The sequence below is a fragment of the Carassius gibelio genome, chromosome B8, assembly GCF_023724105.1.
Source record: "Carassius gibelio isolate Cgi1373 ecotype wild population from Czech Republic chromosome B8, carGib1.2-hapl.c, whole genome shotgun sequence".
NCBI lineage: Eukaryota > Metazoa > Chordata > Actinopteri > Cypriniformes > Cyprinidae > Carassius > Carassius gibelio.
This window is the reverse complement of record NC_068403.1, coordinates 8,207,369-8,226,489: the sequence shown is the minus strand read 5'-3', so window position 1 is coordinate 8,226,489 and position 19,121 is coordinate 8,207,369. Positions and strand designations below refer to the sequence as shown.

The 19,121-nt window shown below is 37.5% G+C and overlaps 2 protein-coding genes across 5 annotated transcripts in view; both read left to right on the top strand.

Annotated features, from left to right (window-relative positions):
• xpr1a (xenotropic and polytropic retrovirus receptor 1a) overlaps positions 1-4,340 on the top strand; it is a 67,897-nt gene extending 63,557 nt beyond the window's left edge. The window contains exon 15 of the mRNA XM_052563560.1: positions 1,095-4,340. Coding sequence (XP_052419520.1) covers positions 1,095-1,152 — 58 coding nt within the window. The 3' untranslated portion in view covers positions 1,153-4,340. The remainder of the gene's footprint in view (positions 1-1,094) is intronic.
• A 358-nt stretch (positions 4,341-4,698) lies between these two features.
• On the top strand, positions 4,699-18,065 carry LOC127963571 (paired amphipathic helix protein Sin3b). Of its 4 annotated transcripts, none has more exons than XM_052563557.1 (20): positions 4,699-5,287; positions 6,671-6,777; positions 6,862-7,015; positions 8,045-8,383; positions 8,473-8,559; positions 8,950-9,102; positions 9,622-9,744; positions 9,860-9,949; positions 10,061-10,179; positions 10,296-10,506; positions 11,181-11,297; positions 11,393-11,631; positions 11,954-12,137; positions 12,806-13,499; positions 13,662-13,831; positions 14,737-14,910; positions 15,043-15,135; positions 15,311-15,402; positions 15,767-15,965; positions 17,016-18,065. In XM_052563557.1, the coding sequence occupies exons 1-20, from the start codon at positions 5,177-5,179 to the stop codon at positions 17,247-17,249; spliced, it is 3,690 nt and encodes a 1,229-aa protein (XP_052419517.1). In that variant the 5' UTR covers positions 4,699-5,176; the 3' UTR covers positions 17,250-18,065. The 4 variants fall into 4 exon arrangements, with proteins under 4 accessions (XP_052419517.1, XP_052419519.1, XP_052419516.1 ...); XM_052563556.1 differs by having other exon boundaries at positions 4,762-5,287; positions 6,862-7,027; XM_052563559.1 differs by lacking the exon at positions 8,473-8,559 and having other exon boundaries at positions 4,700-5,287.
• The last annotated feature ends 1,056 nt before the right edge of the window (positions 18,066-19,121 follow it).

Genomic DNA, 19,121 nt, shown 5'->3' with positions numbered 1-19,121 from the left:
ATATAATTCATATTCAATAAAATTACTGATAAGACTTCAAAAACTTTCATAAACAACTCATTAATAAACATGTAATCCAATTCACTGCAAAAATGTTCAAAATAAAAAACGAATTGATTTTATTCAAGTTAAAAAAAATATTATTGAACTCTACCAATAATCCAATACACTGAAAGAAAAAAAGTATTTAAAGCTGCAGTTGGTAACTTTTGATGCTCTAGCGGTTAATAAACAGAACTGCTTGCTCTTGCGGAAGAACATCGTAGCTCGAACTACTTCTCTCTGTTTATGTCTATGAAGAATCACAAAGGTACTGGGTTACTCCGCCGCGGTATCCCCGAAGCAATCTAAAATAGTCTGAATATAAACACTTATTATAGGTGCACCCTAGTGATTCAGGACAAGCTAAAAACACGGTTTGGAAAATGGATTCATGGTGTACTCGCTTATTATATAAATTGTTTTACATTTTGAACACAAACAAAGTTACGGACCGCAGCTCTGATTGTTTGATTTCTTACCGGGAGCACATGACTTTCTGCAAATTGCAATAGGACCACTGGGAGGAGCCAGAGGAGCTTGATTTTTTTCACAGATTATCGGTCTCATATTCTACTGTCAGGACATAATGACAGGTCTAACAAATATGTAAAAAATATATTTTTACAGAAGTTACCTACTGCAGCTTTAAGTAAAAAATAAATATTATTTAACATCAATAATACAATGAACTAAGAAAAAGGTAACAATTTAAAACTAATTGATTTTATTCAAGTTTTAATATTTAACATCACCAAATTAAACCTATTTAAATGCATTTTGTTACACACACGCACTTTAAAAAAAAATTATGGTGTAAAAAATTGATCTATTATATAATAGCTACTATATTTTTCTAATATGTTGATTTGTGCTAAAGAAACATTTCTTATTTTTTATCAAAAACAGTTGTGGAAGCCATGACCATTAACCCTTTTTTTCATGAAAGTTCAAAAGAACGATATTTATTTGATATGACGTTTTGGCAAAACCAAAATCTTCAAATATCTGAAGTCGCTAAGTGGCATATTAATACATATGTGTTTTTCTGACAGGTCTAAGAAAGATACTAAGGTGCTCATTGAGGATACGGATGATGAGGCCTTCAGCTGAACCCAGATCTCGCTGTCACGCTGCCTGTCTCTGCTTTCTGTTGGTTCCTCACAGAGCTGCCTCAACACACCTGACCCCAAACACACACAGATACAAAAATATATATACACACTCTCTCTTTTCAGCACTCAGCAAACCATACAACGACAGAGCAGTGGACAGAGTTAAGCACAAAAACAGCCGTGAGACATATCAGGACACAACAGTGACATCGCACAAACACTAACACACACATACAACAAGATATACACACGCACGGAAAAGCCAAGTGTGGAGTTTTCCTCAAGGTACTTTTTTTATTAGACTTTGTCATTTTGTTCTTCTATATTGATACTTTTTTTTGTACATTTGTTTAGGTTTTTGAATCTATATTACTGCATATGACTGTTTACAAACTTAAAATAATAACTAGGAACTACAGGGAGGAGAGTTATGATATGAAAGAATAATATATCGTACACTGCACGGACTCAAGTCGCACACTATAACTGCAGCGCATTAACAAATAACTACAGCTCAGTGGCTGATGTTTGTTATATTCTTTTAGTTGTTTTTTCTTTCATTTTATAAGTTTATTAGTTGTCATGACATCAGAGTACGGCCCTGGTGGCACTTTTTGGAAATGCTTCATATTTCTAAATCATGAAAAACATATGTATAATGCTAAGAGAGTTATTGTTTCATCATACTTAATATGCAACTTTTTTTTTAAACATGCATTGCTTTGATATCAAAGCTGTCATATTTTTGCCATGTATGGTTTATGTTTGAAAAAATGGAGTTTGTGTGTGTGTTCTTTTGGGGAACGATGGCTGATGTTAAACTAAAAGTTTATATTCTGCTGTCCTCCTGCTGATGAATAGAATTGTTATTTTCATTGATACTTTGACCAGTGAAACTACTGTAAGTAAACCTGACATTGCTGGTTAATATTTCAAATACTATTTAAAAAAAAAAAAAAAAAAAAGATCAGATGATTCTGTGAACTATTTCAAATGTAATGATGCACTAAATGGAATAGATTCAGGAATAATTGTCACCCAACTGCAAACTGAATGGAAGTGGATACATTTTTATTGAACTAATGTGTTTCCTATATGGCTTTTTGTATCACTTATTAAGCATTGCCTTTACCACTGCAAGCCAAAGAGGAAATGCTAAGACTGCCAGTCGATTATAATTATTACGGTTGGGATATCAGTTTTGTATTGTGTTAATCTATATGAAATGTTGTGCATCAAAAAGTAGTTCCAGCTTTTTCCTCGCCAACATCTTAAATAAGATCACAGTTTGATTATTTGTATGCTTGATGAATGTGGCAATATCTTTAGAATTAGTTTGACATTTTAATGAAAAAATTTGATTGTATGTGCTCTATAATGCACATTTATAATGTGCATTTTTGCAAGACAGGTACAACTACTTTGTCTTTCATACATTTTCATACATAGTGTCTGAATTTCAAACAGCTTATTTAGGAGAAAAGCGTCTGTTTTTCGCCTCTTTATAATCATGCTTCGACAGCAGAGAGTGAGGACTGTCATTTTAACTTACAATGACTTTTATTATGATTAATATCCATCGTTTTCATCAAAGTAGAAAAGAAAACACCAGGGCTGTTTTAGCTGATATGTATGTTTTGCTTAATTTTTCCAGCTTTTACTTTATTATGATACTCTTTCAGCAGCATGCGTCCTTGTATTTTTGCAAGCACAATCTTTCAGCTGTAACTAAAATCAAATGAAAAGATGGCTTTGTCTTCACAATCTTTCTTCTTATTTGCTTTTTAAAAGAATAGTGTTAATGCTAACGAAAAACAATGTACAGATAGCAGGTGTTGTGTTTGTAACATTTTTGTTGACTAAGGTTTTTTTATTTATTTTTTTACACATTAAGGCTAAATTTAAATGTTCATAGTTTGGATTACAAGTCTAACAGAAGAAAGGAAAAACTACATGTGATTTGTGGTTGCAAAAGATTATAGAGTGCTATCCTCATTGAAAATGTGGTGTTACTGTGTTAACGTGTGGTCCTTGTCCTTTAATATTAATGAAATGTCAATCTTGTTGTTCTCAAAATGATCTTTTGGCATACTGTGTCTTTGCTGTCTTTAGTTCTTGACTCTGAGAACTGACTGAATTCTTTATTGAGTAGACTATCAAGTGGCACACAAAAAAAATGTAGAAATGAGACACTTTCTGAACCAATATCACCGTATGTGGATGCTGAGCACAAATTTGCCCCATCCAGTGCTTTTTGTAATGCATTGCCAATTGTCTTGCCTGCATGCTGCTTTTGTTTTGCACTGTAAATAGTTTAATTTTTGATATTTTAAATGTGTAAAAGAATGTCTGTTCATTTATTGTACTAATTATTTATGTACAAGTTGGAGACTTGCTTTAAATGAGCAGTATTATGGTAGATGAAGGGCATTTTTGATTAGTCGCAGTCTTACATATGTGAATTATGTCGAAATAGTGTAACTTAAGACGCTTTTGTGAATACGGAATGTGATCGGTTTTATCCACAGTAGGTGTATATTTCTACTCCTAACACTTTCATTCACAGGGTTTGTGCTTATTTGACAGGACTTGTTGGGTGACGGTGGTTTTAGGTCGATATCGTGAACTGATCTGGCTGGGGAGGATTGGGAGACGATTGGGACATGTTAACATTCTCATTTAGCACCCTATCTAGGGGTTCTGTTATGAGACAAACCTTCAAAATGTAGGATTTTTATTTTGTACTTTTTTTTACTATTACAAATACAGAACTGGGAAATTACACAAGCCCTGACATCATTTCTTCATGTGGGGGACAACTATGTCGACTTGATTGCTTGCTAAAAATGATGTTAAGTGCTTGATATCTCTGCATCTTTTCTAACTCCTATCTTGATGTTGTATCCCTTCTTAAATACTTGACTGTGATGCTGTTTGTAGATGATAGATGGTTGTACTTTTGAGGTAGTAAAGACTTAGAGAAAAAAAATAGAAAAAAAATGTGGTTCTGTGATTAAATAGAGATATAAAAAGAGAGAAAATGTCCCCCTTTTACAGAGTAGTTTGTAAATGTTAAGTGTATTCCTATGATGGTTCCACTGATGATCTCATTTGTGTTTCTGTATACACTTTGGTGATCCTGTCATATTTGGGTTTTATAAACCACGCTTATTTTTAAAACCTTCATTTTGTGTCAGCCTTTTTATTTTACTTTTCAAAAACAACAGACCGACTCCTGTAACTAATTTAATGAATATTCAAATGTGATATATTTTTTAATGTATGACTAAAGCAAGAGTAAACGTGACACTTGTGCAATCTCTCGTTTAGAGTGTGGTGAACTTTTACATAAAAAAACGAACCTCTAATACATACAAATAAATAATATGTAATGGTACATGTAGTCTATATAATACATTTTATCAGAATTAATGGTCAAAGCAATTAATGCGTCATAAAACATTTTAAATCAATGAAAAACAACTTTTCTACAACATTCTCCCAATGAACAAAAACGTGTGCAGAATCCCATTCATGCCCGCGGCCGCTGAGATCCCGTACACTTTGGTACACTCCGCCTTCTTTCGGTTTGTGCGCATGCGCTTTTCAATTCTCCACAACTCCCTCCGTTTCCGGACGCTAGGATCGAACGCACAGCTGCCGCCGAATTTAAAGAGACATACATCATTTGTTTAAAAAATTCGACCATTGGAAAAAAAAAATACATGCGTTGTTTCTGGTTCTCTTCGAGGGTATCGAGGAAGGTTCGTTATTGATCTGAGCACTTGACGGTGTAGTTTTAGTAGGGATTGAGAGGTCTGAACACTTGCAGGGCTTGAGCTGGAAGTCAATACTGGAGTACGTTAACTGGGTGGCCGTCGGTAAAGTACTCCGGACTTGTCGGGGGGGAAGAGAGCTGGGTGGCCCCCCAAAACGAACTGATTTTTTTACGCCAGAACAACCTGCAAACACGGAGGGACGGTAAATCATCGTGGCTTCGGTGGCGGGGAAAGAAACGCACCATGGCGAAAATTCAGGCTCGCAGCAGCACTGCGAAGCAAATCAACCAGATCCAAGACAAGGCCTATGTGGTTCAGAAACAAGTCCAGCAGCAGCACTTTCAGAAACTAAAGGTAAGAAGCATTGCAGCAAGTGCATGTGTTTCCTTCTCTCTTACACCGCATTGTGTATTAGGAAGTGCTGTGCTGTTCATATGCATATAGAGCATATCAAAGCATTCACACTGAGTGTGTGTAAATGGATTTGAAAATCTTACGCACTTATTTAACGTTAACTTACATCATTTCAAGCTGGAAAAGTCGATTTGCTGTCGCATAACGCACAGATTCCTAGCAATGCTAGTTTAGCAGTCAAACGTGATGGAAGTGTATCTGATGAATTAAAGTCTAATGTTTTCTCCTTACGCGGACGTGTTTTCACCGCTGCTCTTTGTTAAAACAAAAATCGGTGTATATTTATTGAGGCTTCGCCAAAAACCACACTCCGTTTGTTTAAGATTAAACCGGTTTGTTTTATATAATTGACGTAGATAAGTGAAATAAGGGGGGTTGCTTTGCTAACAGCTGATTTTGTCATAAATGTGTCCATTTTCGTTTTAACCCGACCTTTGAAAGAAATGAAAAGTGTGTGTTATGTGAAGCACATCTGAAACGTTTCTCTGTTAAAAAGCAGTTTGAATCGCGTTTTGTTTGTTTTGGTTGTGAAATCGTAGCGCGGTTGTTGTGTGTTGTGACTAGCACTAGTGCTAACGCAGCAAAGCTAAAAGAGTCAGTGAGCCTTTATTTTCCTCACTGAATATTAATAAAACCACAAAGAGAATATAAACCGGCTGTTTTATTTCTCCCAGGCCGCTTGATTTGGGTCAGTTTTTTGCATTGAACTGGTTGGTCGGACATTGTAACTTCTTTTTTCTTGAAGGTTTATTTAGGCGTGCGTTTTTTTCTCTCGTTGGGTTTTGTTCTTGTGAACAGAGAAAAATCGAATAACTTTCGTTTTGTTTGTGTGTACTTAGTTGTTTAGATTTCACAGTGCTTTTTCGTTTCTCTTGCATAATTCAAAGAATGTAGACAATGTTACTTCAATAGTAGAAGCAAATGAAAAGTCATTCAATTTGATGTGGCTCCACAATAGAATTGTACTTGATATCCCGCAGTCTTTTAAAAAATGACCACCATGGTATTTTGGCCATGTACCATGGTGTTCATCAGAGTACATTAGAATTAGTACTGTGGTATAGTTAGTTCTGTCATATGGTAATACCATGGTACTTTAGTTTATACCATGCAAGTGAAATTAATGTATTTTTGTATTGTGCTCCAAGGTACTTTCCTTGTGCTTGTCAAAAAAGTAACTGACATAAATGCATGTTATTACCGTCCAATGCCTTTACTGTACCATGGTACCACCACAGTACTTTTGTAACTGTGTATACATATATATTGTATTCTATTGTTTGGAAACATAATTTGGGTAAACAAGATTTATATCTCTTGCAGGTGGAGGATGCCTTATCTTACTTGGACCAAGTCAAAATACGGTTCGGAAATGATCCGGGAATATACAATAAGTTTCTGGATATCATGAAAGAGTTTAAATCTCAAAGGTATGTACATTTCTGTGCACTTTAAATGGTCTTCGATGCACAAAAAGCACTCAGTGATTGTATTCCTGGTGTCTCCATCCACAGCATTGACACACCAGGAGTTATCAACAGAGTTTCTCAGCTCTTCCATGGGCATCCTGACCTTGTCCTGGGGTTTAATGCCTTTCTACCACCTGGTTACCGGATCGAAATTCCCAAGAATGGAATGGCATTTCTTCAGTCCCCGTTGTCCTCACAGGTAGGACTTGAGGTGCTTCAGTTTACTATTTATTTGCATCTGTGTTTTGTTCTTAATTTTCACTGTTTCAGTTCATTAACCATGAAAAGGTCATCATTGTACTACGTTCACAACTAATTTTACTTGTGTGACCTTTCTGAATGGAGCAAGATATTGGCAGAAAAACTATTTAGGGTAGATCTTTTTTAGCTTACGGTACTTGAATAGATTGTGAAGCAAGTTTTGCATACTAGAATGCAAGTTTGCTAAAACAATGCCTAACTAGCTGTTTGCCATTTATTTATTTTTTTATTTTTTTGCCTTTTTAATAACACGCATGGGCTTTCTGGCAGAAGACGAAAGAAGAGGCGGAGCAAGTAATTTCATTTTAATGAGTGACTGCAAAGACAAATATTTTTGTATTTGGAATAATGTGCACTGATGAACTTCGCACAATAAGACTGGAATGTGTATTGAGAGAGAAAATGGGGTTTATATTGATTTCATGTTGACTTTGGCCGTGTCCCAAATGGGCCCCTTGCTAGCTTCCTTTGAGTTCACACTTTGGTGACATCATGCCACATAGACTGTCAGAGAGTAGTCCAAATGACATTAGCTTTGAGTTTTAGAATAAATGGGCCGTTATTTCATAAAATCTATAAGAGCTTTATTATTGCTTCCATGTCGTTTTGATTGTTATGGTCATCATTTATAGTTGTAATAACTTGAAAATAATAATAAATTCTTTAAATTTCTATTCACCAATTCTGGGTATTTCCATTCAAAGGAACTTTACACAGTTTTACAATGACTTCAGTTTGCTGATGAATTGTTCATACCTTCAAGGCATACCAGTTATGAGTGTTTTATATCTTTTTTTCTTAAATGTAAAAGACAACTTCTAAGCTATTTTTTTTTTTATGAAACTAATACTTTTATTCAGCAAGGTTGAATAAATATTCCTGCTCTCCTGTTGTAATAACCTATGTGGGGATGTTGGCTTTCCTGGTGTATTAATGTAAGGTTGTTCTTTGGTTTCTTTTCTCTCAGGTCTCTCCGGGACCAGGAAGGAGCTCGGACAGCTCTGTTGTTAGTGCCTCTTCATCAGCAGTGGCTGAAGCAGGACCAGCTCCAAATGAAGCCGTGACCTCTCCGGAGAGCATCACCTCATCATCTGGACCTCCTGAACAATCAAGCAGGTTGTCACTTCCTCTGCCCAGCCGAGAGAGCCAATCACAGCCGGCCACCACGTCCGTGTCCCCTCCCACATCAGAGCCCAGTCCTGTGGAGTTTGATAGTGCCATCAGTTATGTCAATAAGATCAAAAACCGATTTTTGGACAACCCAGAAACCTACCGAGCCTTTCTGGAAATTCTACATACATACCAGGTGAGAGCAATAGTGAAATCACATTTTTATATATTTTTTTTCTTCTTGAGGTTTGACCCTACCTGCAACCTTTTGTATTACCAACCCAGATAATAACCGGTTGCCTACCACCAATATCACAGAGCAAGACTTTTGACTATCAACATAAAGTCTGGTCCACCACGCAGCATATTCTGGTCAAGAACTTTCCTTTTGTTACTATCTTTCATTTATGTCAGCAAAAAATGTCTGTAGCCCTTGTGATCTGAATGTCTGTCACTGTAAAAATATTAAGTTCTCATCATTTCACAGACATTAAATATACATTTCTGCTTGTGGGTGTCTTGAGTTTCAGCAAGCCAATCAGATTGCAGCTTGTGATTTTTAGCAGATGGCTGCCTTTTTCATGCAGTATGCACCAGACTGTCAGTGAACGGACTGTGGGCCATCCGTGGGTGTTCTGCCTGAGGCTGAAACTAGGCTACTACCTACTAGCACTAAAGGAAATAGACCCTTGGACTGTTTTCCTACCCATCCCGTAAACTTATCGATGTTCATTGATTTGTGCGTCCTGTGTCCATCTGCAGAAGGAGCAGCTGGAGGTGAAGGAGAGCAGAGGGCGTAGCACTGGAGGAATGACTGAAGATGAGGTTTTCTCTAAAGTGGCAAGCCTTTTCAAAGGTCAAGAGGATCTGCTTGCAGAGTTTGGCCAGTTTTTGCCTGATGCAAAGAGATCTCTGGTTAGAAAATGACCTGTGTCTGCTTTAAAATATATATATATTTTCTTGCACTTGTATTGATTTGCCACAAAAGGGTTTTCTCTTAAACATTTTCAGTTGTTCACACTGTCATGCAAAAGTTTGGGGTCAGTAAGAGATTTTTTTAAACAAGTATGTGATAGTTTCAGTAAAACACGTTCAGCACAACTGTTATCCACATTTATAATAAGAAAATAGTGTTTGAGCACCAAATCAGCATATTAGAATGATTTCTGAAGGATCTTGTGACAATAAAGATTGGGGCAATGGCTGCTGAAAATTCTGATTAGCCATCACAGAAATAAATTACATTTTAAAATATATTAAAATAGAAAACTGCTGTGTTTTTTTTTTTTTTGCATTTATTATTATTATTAATCAAACAAATACAGTCTTGGAGTGCCTAAGTCAATTCTTTCGTAACCATTAAAACATTTTACTGCCCCCAGACTTTTGAAAGGTAGAGGAAGTATTTTTATTTCTGACTAACTTTGATTTCAGTTTACTGGAGGTTCTTTGCCTGGCAAAGACAGCCTGAAGAAAGCAGAGGAAGAGGAAATGATTAAACACAGCAAGAAGAGACCTAGACCCATGTTAATGCCCCACATGACCCCCCTTCTGAAGGTCAGAGTTCACAAAACTCTGCCATAGCAGGGATATCATATGCCCCTGTCTCCTAAAGATCTGCATTATATGCAGGTTACTTGTGCTTAAACAATTTATTTGTTTTTATTCACAGAAAAAAATGAAATATTCCTGCTCCAAGGACCCATCTTTCGCCTCTGTCGGAAAGCATGGAGTTTTGCGTGAATTCACGTTCTTCGACAAGGTGCGTTTCATAAACAAAATTGCTCTGAAGCGTAAATGGTAGTAAGTCCACCATTGCCATAGGATTTATTACGCAGTCACAGCCATTGAACAATTTCATTTATTTTTTTAGGTTCGCCGTCTGCTCAAGAGTCAGGAGGTGTACGAGAATTTCTTACGCTGTATAGCTCTGTTCAATCAGGAAGTGGTTTCAGGGGCCGAACTCTTGCAGCTTGTGACTCCATTCTTGGGGTAAGGAAGATTTAAATACGGCATATTTATTTAATCCTGTTTGTTTTTATATGGTGCGTTTCGCAGCCCTTTCATGACGGTCATGAGTCATTTGCCACTGGTGCCTCATTCTGCAGGAAGTTTCCAGAACTGTATACCCAGTTTAAGTCATTTTTGGGTGATAAAGAACTGGCTCATGCCCTCACCGGCCTCTCTGACCGCTACATGGAGGGTGGAGGCAGAGAAGTGGATTACGCCTCCTGTAAACGCCTGGGTTCCAGCTACAGAGCTCTGCCCAAGACCTACCAGCAGCCCAAATGCAGTGGCCGAACTGCTATATGCAAAGAGGTACTGCATTTTCAGGAATAGTTGAAATCGTTAAATTTTATGGAAGTAATGTGATGTTTGTACTGGTATTAATATAATTAATAATGCCATATAATTATGTCTATATATTTGTTAGTATACATATTACCTCAGTATTTGTACTCATTTTTGACTATATATAATTAATGTGTTTGCGTGTGTCTTTTTTTTTTCTTTACTGCTTTAATGCATATTTCACCTCCAAAATATCTGCTAATAATATAATATATATAAAAATACAAACCTATCGTTACAAACATGTCAGCAATGTTGCCATTAGGTCTTTAAAGGAGAGGCGTAAATGATGATACACATCCTGGCTTGGTCCCGATCAACAGATAATGGTACAAATCCGCAGAAGCCAAAATATCTATGAATCTTTTGGAAAATGGGGTGTTTCAGCCCCCACACTGATCTTTTTTTCAGCTGAATTTGAATTGAAGCACTTATCATAAATAGCTCTATTTCCAGGGTGCCTGGAGAACCCGGATGTGTCGCCACCAAACGCTTGTTTGTAAACAGTAATTTTGTATGTAGAAAATAAGCTAGATATTCATGCCAGATCTGAAGTGTCTGGTGAATGAGAGATCTTTAAAAAGTGCATCCAGCTATTGCTAAGGCTAATGTACAAATGTTTTGAACTCATTTTGTTGTAGGTGCTGAATGATATTTGGGTCTCATTCCCTTCCTGGTCAGAAGACTCCACTTTTGTGAGTTCCAAGAAAACACCATACGAAGAGCAACTTCATCGCTGTGAGGATGAGAGGTTTGAGGTAAGATGATCTCTTTGAAAAATATCAGGAGATTTAGGTTTCAACTGAAACTCAGCTGAGATTGATATCGATTTCTTTTCTTTTTTGCTTTGTAGCTGGATGTTGTGCTTGAGACTAATTTGGCAACGATAAGAGTTTTGGAAAGCGTGCAGAAGAAATTATCCCGCCTTTCGCCAGAGGATCAAGAGCGCTTCCGATTGGATGACTGTCTTGGTGGAACTTCTGAGGTCATCCAGCGTCGTGCAATCTATCGTATCTACGGTGACAAGGCTCCAGAAATCATAGAGGGGTTAAAGAGGAGTCCAGCCACTGCAGTCCCTGTCGTACTCAAAAGGTTTTTCTTTTCTCTCACATAAATGCCAATCAGGGTATCTCTACAGTTACATTTGACAGCAAAAGTAATAGAATAGCTCAGAGGTCATCAACTCATTTATTGCTGCTCTTAGCTCACAAGGGGGAAAATCATTGAGATCTACAAGAGAGTATACAGAGTTAATAAAACTTAGCATGGTTAATCAAAATTGAAAACAGTGGATGTCATTTTTACAATATACATAATTTTGCAGTCATTTGTGTTTCTAAAGTTTTAAGAGTTCCTCAGTCTAGCAGAAATGACATTTTGACTGCAGAATAAATTGAAGGTTGTCTTGCCATAGATTGAAAGCCAAAGAGGAGGAGTGGAGGGAGGCTCAGCAGGGCTTCAACAAAATCTGGAGAGAGCAATATGAGAAGGCGTATCTGAAATCACTGGACCACCAGGGTGTCAACTTCAAACAGAACGACATGAAGGCTCTTCGATCCAAGAGTCTTCTCAATGAAATAGAGAGCATCTATGACGAGGTGAGTTTAGCTGATCTTCTGTTTCTGACGGTCTAATGACTCATTCTCAAGATCTAGAAAAGAGCTTTTTCCTTAATTCTAATCTGTTCGTTATTCTGAACCATTTTTCCATTTTAATTTCATATACTACTTTATTTTAACAATAGGGGTAATCATTTCAGTTTATGTAGAGTTTATGATGCTAATGACAGACTTGACTAAATGTATTCGCAGTGGAGGTTTCTCACTTCTTCTCAATTTTCACGGTCATTTTATTGATATTTTTTCCCACTTTCAATCCATATTAGCATCCATAACGTTGAGAATGTTTCTTAGGGAATGCAATAGACCAGATATGTTTTATTTGCCAAAATAACATTTGGAATTACTTGTTCGTTTTTACAATAAATAACACAATCTTCTCAATGGGTTGAACTGAGACAAGTACAGTCCCATGTAAAAGCAGTTTAAGTTAGGATTAACACACAGATCTGTTTCTTTATTGTCGAAATAAACTAATTTATAAACAATAAGAACTTGTCACATTTTCATCATCTTCACCATTTTAATTTGCATTCCTTCTCAATAAAAACAGTGTACACCGTGTGAAATCTCATCTCAGGATGCTTGCTACAAGAGTTTCATATGTCATGCAGATAACTAGTGCTTTTGTCTTTTCCCCTCTACAGCGGCAGGAGCAGAGCACAGAGGAGGGCGGCGTGGGCCAGCAAGGTTGTGACGGTTCAGGCACAAATTCGACCAGTGAACCCCACATGATCTTCACTTACGAAGACAAACAGATCCTGGAGGATGCTGCCTCCCTCATCATCTACCATGTCAAGCGACAACCCACCATCCACAAGGACGACAAGGACCACATCAAGCGTATCATCCAGCACTTTGTCCCCGACATCTTTTTCGCCCGTCGTGGAGAGCTTAGCGAGACGGAGGAGTTCACGGATGAGGAAACCGAGGGTGAGGACGGCGCCACCGCAGGAGGTGGAGTCTCAACAACAGGCGGCCAGCAACAGCTGAACGGTGATTCCAGACGAAGACGATGCACTTCCCCTGAGAGCATGGACACCTCTACGGCCGCCCACAGTATGAATCCAGAAGGTGAGGCTGTGGATCTGCGGGACCCAGAGGCTGAGCACCAGAAGGAGCTGGATGGAGTCTACAACCTGTTCTTCGTCAATAATAACTGGTACTTCTTCCTGCGGCTGCACCAGACTCTGTGCTCACGGCTGCTGAGGGTTTACAGGCAGGCCGAGAGACAGTTACTGGAACACAGGGCGGAGCAGAATCGGGAACGGCTGCTCATGGGAGAGGGGCGCAGAGAAAAGGCAAACGACCTGGCTATGGAGCTGCGCCTAAAACAGCCCAGTGAGTAGATTTCCTGAACGATGCACATGTATACTTACACCTACACAAGTTTTGCATTGGATGCAAGTGCACAACATTTGCTTTGGGATAGTTACTCATCTAGATTTAGAACTAAATTAACAGGCTTGCACAAATTTTCACAAGTAATGTCTGTTGTATCAGGTGAAGTAGAGTTAGAGGAATATTACCCAGCATTCTTAGACATGGTACGCAGTCTTCTGGATGGAAACCTGGAGTCCACGCAATACGAGGACACCCTGAGAGAGATGTTCACCATCCACGCTTACATCGGATTTACCGTCGACAAGCTCATTCAGAACATCGTAAGACAGGTGGGTTGAAGCGTTGCATTACACCGAGCTAAGATTCTTCGGCCATTTGTATACTTTTTACAACAATTTTCAACTCTCAGATCTTTTACAAATAAGTTTTTCTCTTGAAGTTTCGGAAGACTTTATGTAAATGACCTCAGTTCTGATTCACCCATTATCTTCATTTGTCATTTGTATCTAAACAGGCATGCAGATTTATTGAAATAAATTGCATTCAAGTCAATATGATTTAGGTTTTATTCGAATTCATCATTCAGATATATTATTACATCATAAGCATTACGTTTCCCAAATTACTTTAACATTTTTTGCCGTTTGTGTCTCTTAAATGGCCGGCGTGAGCTGACTGTGAAGGGAACCTTAAGTAGCACGTCTTTGCATCTAAAAACATGACACGCAGAGCTCGAAAATGGTTTTAAAAAACCACAGTGCAGAATGCCACCGCACCATGTTTCTGTCAAATTAAACAATTGCCATGCCAACTCTCTTCTGTAAACAAAACCTTGCACCATTTGGCCTGCCTCCAGGGTCTTCTGATAGAACCACTGACTTCACTGTGTGTAAATGTTGAAATTCTTTTAGCTTGACGTGGTATCTTAAAAATGCAAGCTCATGTGAGACTGTCCAAGAGATGTGAGCGCAACGCTTGTACACATCCATATAGCGCATGTCTACATAGAAAAACAATGGAAAAAGTCGTTTGTTAAAGGAAAAAACACATTGTGTGAACGGCCCCTTAGGCTGTGAATGTTATTTCACAATGAAATTTACATTTAAAATGTTTTAAATGCTAGTTTTTCAGAATCACAAAGAGCTATATTGGTAAGTACGCTTGCGCATACAAGGAATCTTTTAGTTTTTGGCTTCGGTGTTAACCTGCTCTTCTCTCTGATTGACTCCAACAGCTTCAGCACTTGGTCAGTGATGAGGTGTGTCTGCAAGTCACTGAGCTGTACCTGGCTGAGAGGAAGAGGGGTGCCGCTGGAGGCAATCTCTCGTCCCAGTGTGTCCGTGCCGCTTGGGAGGCCAGCTACCAGTGGAAGGCTGAGAGAGTCATGGCTGAGGAGAACTGCTTCAAGGTGCTTGACCTAATGCTGTGCCTACCTATTACAAATTTATGTGGCGATCTAAATTCAGATGTCATGTTCACCTCCTCAGTTGCATTTATATTACCCCGTTTAGTTTGTAATTTCTTGGCTGTTTCTCATCAGGTCATGTTCCTTCAAAACAAAGGTCAGGTGACCTTAACGATCGAGTTGCTGGACACGGAGGAGGCCCAAGGCGATGACCCGCTGGATGTTCAGGTGCCTCCACACAAAGTTCTGTATTTTATGACAGAAAATATTTCTGAAACATGGGTTGTTTGTTTTTTTTCTAGAAAATTTTAAAAGTGTCCAATTTAATAGGTTAAACTGTTTTGGTGAGGCAGGAGTGTAATCTTGTTTTCTAGTGCATTAATATTGTTATGTCTTGTTTCAGAGCCTGTCTAATTATATGGAGCAGTATATAGGAACTGAATCTGTATGCTCTCAGACAGAAGGATACTACTTCAAGCCTGTGTTTCTGCCCAGGTGAAAACTGTTTAACCTGCGTTATTTATGCCTGTTCTTTCTCTTTTGTAGCCAGAAGCTTAATTGTTCATTTGTTTAGAGGTGCATGAATTCTACTTTTAATCTACTTTTTAATTTTTGTATTGTTTACAAGCCCACTTGCTTTCTCTCAGCAACACTCATTATTTTTAGACCCCATGTATTATCTGACCTTGTTTCTGGAATAAATTAGGTATAATTGAAGCTGATTGTCTCAGTATAAAGTCGTACACTGCTTTTGTGTTAGAAACGAAAAATTGCTTGTTCAGATGATAATAAATGTCGAATGAAGGTGAAACTAGATTGACTTTGTTTCAATTTTTTTTTTCCTGCACCTCACCTTTAGAAATCTGAGGCATTTCCGTGGCTGGCAGCTCAAGCAGGTGGAAGCCATGCGCTGTCGGAGAGAGTGGCATCGGAAGATGGGTGTGGAGACAGCTGGGAACCTGGACTGCCGTTTCAAACTAAACACCCACAAGATGGTGTTTGTGATGAACTCCGAAGACTACATGTACCGCCGAGGGGCGCTGGTGAAGGCTCGGAGGGTATGTTACTAAAATACAACAATATACATACAGGAAATATAAAACTTTCGTTCTGGTATTACATCAGTTAAATGAGTGCAGTCTCTATAAAACGATTTTCAAAAATACTTGTAGAACTGTTAAATTCAAATAATAAATGATGCCAACCAAATAACTTTTAAAAGAGAGATGGAAATGCTTCAACTATCTTACCAAATTCCCATATATACTTCTATTCAAAAGTTTGTGGTCCGTAAGACTTTTATAATGTTTTCAAAAGAATTCTCTTATGCTCAGTAAGGCTTCATTTATTTAATAAACACTTTGAAATATGACATTTTTTGTTTTAATATATTTTTAAATATAATTAGTTTTTTTGCAGCCATTATGCCACTCTTTACTGCCACATGATCCTTCATAAATCATTCTAATATGGCGATTTGATGTCCAATAAACATTTCTTCTTATTATAAATGTTGAAAATGGTTGTACTGCTTTATAGTTTTGTGGGAAACTGGCATATTTTTTTTCAGTGTTTTTTAATTAATAGGAAAAAAAAAACATTTATTTGAAATGGGCGTCTTTTGTAACATTATAAATGTCTTTACTCTCACTTTTGATCTATTTAATGCATCCTTCCTGAAGAAGTAAAAAAAAAAAAACAGCTACCCAGCATTTTTAAAAAGTCATGTAAAAATGTTTTCTGCACCAACATTGAAAACTTCAATAACGGCTATAATTAAGCTGCCTGTTGTCTGCAGCGTTGTTCTTTTCTCAGCCTTGATGATATCTAACCTTTTTTTAAAATGCTTTTTCAGTTGCATAAATTGTGCATTTCCATCTCCATTGGCACGAATCCCGCGACACACAACAAAAACAGCTCTGATCACAGCATCCTCCATTGTTGACATTTGTAAATGCCACAAATAAAGACGCTTCAGTATTTCTGCTGCCGGTGTGAATGCGGCCAGGAAACGGCTCGTGGGCGAAACCATGCTGGCTAGTTCCTAGAACCACGTGGTGCAAAAGCCCCTAGTAGTGTATTTATTTTTGTCCCGTCTCTTCCTCTAGTCCCAGCACAGAGTAGCACAGGCCCAGCATGAGCGCTTCGAGCAGTGGCACCGGGGCTGGATGAGCGAGCATGTGTCCTCCAGCGCCGAGCGCAGCGTACAGGACTGGCTCATGGGAGAAGAGGACGAGGACATGATCCCCTGCAAGACCACCTGTGTTTCCATGCAGGTCAAAGGCTTACATGTCAACAGGTACCAGGTGCACTATAACAGCAAGGCCCCCGCCTCACCGTAACAACCTCAAGCCTTGGGATGGATTTTGGTGATCTGTCTCTCTCTCTCTTCTCTCTTTGTCTCTTTCTCGCTCACTCTTTCAAATGGCCGAGCTGAAACATGCTTGGCTGAGACACGACGAACAGACAGGAGTGGTTTGAGGACAGACAGCTGCTCAAAGGAGGGAATGCTTCATTGAAAAGCATCACATCTCGACACTAGTCCATCATGATCGACGCAGTTACCAGACGTTTCAGAAATGCGAATGTCAATTTTTTTTAATTATTATTATTTTTTAAAGAAAGTCCATTGTAGTTTTTAGCTCCTGAAACCAGAGTTTTGTTTTGTTTATACTGAAGTATTGAGAGATTCGGTTTAAAGTATGTCTACAACATCTGTGTGTCTTTTTGTACAGTAAAGTCGACTCAAGAGCTCGAGCAATTGCATATATATATACAGCAGAAAGATTATTCTGTTTGCATTTTCTTGGCTATGAATGATGACTTGGAAAAATGATGTTTCTCTGGTGCACGTCCGCAACGTCCTTGTTTTAGTTCTGGTTTGTGTTCCTTGTTTTCATCGTCTCTTATAACTGAACGGAGGATCGCCAGTGTCACCCGTCAATCACTGCTCATGATTTATAGTCGATTTTGTTAAACATCCCGATCATGTATCATATCGATCTCGCCAAATCCTTGCTTTTGTTTGGTGTAATTTTTACATATTAAAGCAGAAAAATGACAGAAAAATATCAGTGTTTTGAAAAAAAGAATGTATAACATTTATCCTGTATCAGTTATCACAAAATAAACAACCTAGTTGTGCAGTTCTTAAAGAACGGGTCGTGATTCTTGCAGAATTCTCTACTTTTTATCAGAAGAATTGGAATAGCAATAGATATCCGGTCTTGTGGTTTATTTGATATTTATCTATCTGCACATACCACAGTGGAAAACCAGCTTTTTAAATACATGTTTGCACAGGCAGAAGATTTTGCATCAAATATCCAAAGAAACTTGAACTGTGTCTGGGTAAGTGTCTGGATCATATTTCACATATCATATATCTTTTTTTTTTTATGACATTTAAGCATATTTCCTGACGATCTTTTTTTACATTTACATTAAACACACTTTAAATTAAAACCTCCATTGAGGAAATCCAGTACAATAAATACTAGAAAGGTGTACATTTATTTTAGTGCTGTCAAATGATTAATCGCATCCAAAATAAAGGTTTTTGTTTACATAATGTGTTGTGTACTGTATATATTTATTATGTATATATGAACACACACACATAAAGTATATATATTTAATATATTTACATGTGTATATATGTATATTTATATTAAAAAGCTAAACATTAAATTTTTCTTAAATATATATATATGCATGTGTATTTATACATACATAATAAATATACACAGTACAAACACTTTTTGTTAACAATAATTTATTTTGAATATGATTAATCATTTGACAAATAACTAATTTATTTATCTATTTATTTATTGTAAATGTGGTACTGTTAAACTGTCATGAAAATGTCAATATGCAAGACATTTTAATGGTCTACGGTAAGCTTCATTTGATTTATGGTTTACAATGTGTAATATTTTTATTTTTTGACAAATATATTGACTGGTTTTGTGATATTCACAGAGAAAGTTTTTGCTTGTTTATTTAAGAGGAGTCTTGTAATTTGCAAATGGCTTTCATTTGGGGAATGTGTTATATATTAGATAACTTTTTCTTTCTTTCTTTTAAGAATTAGTTACTTCACAAAGCCAAATGGGTGCTTCCTCTTTCATAGCTTATAAATAGATGAAGATATGAACTTAGAAAGGAAACTCTCTGTTTTTAGAAAGGGGATTCGGCTCTTGCAGATCACT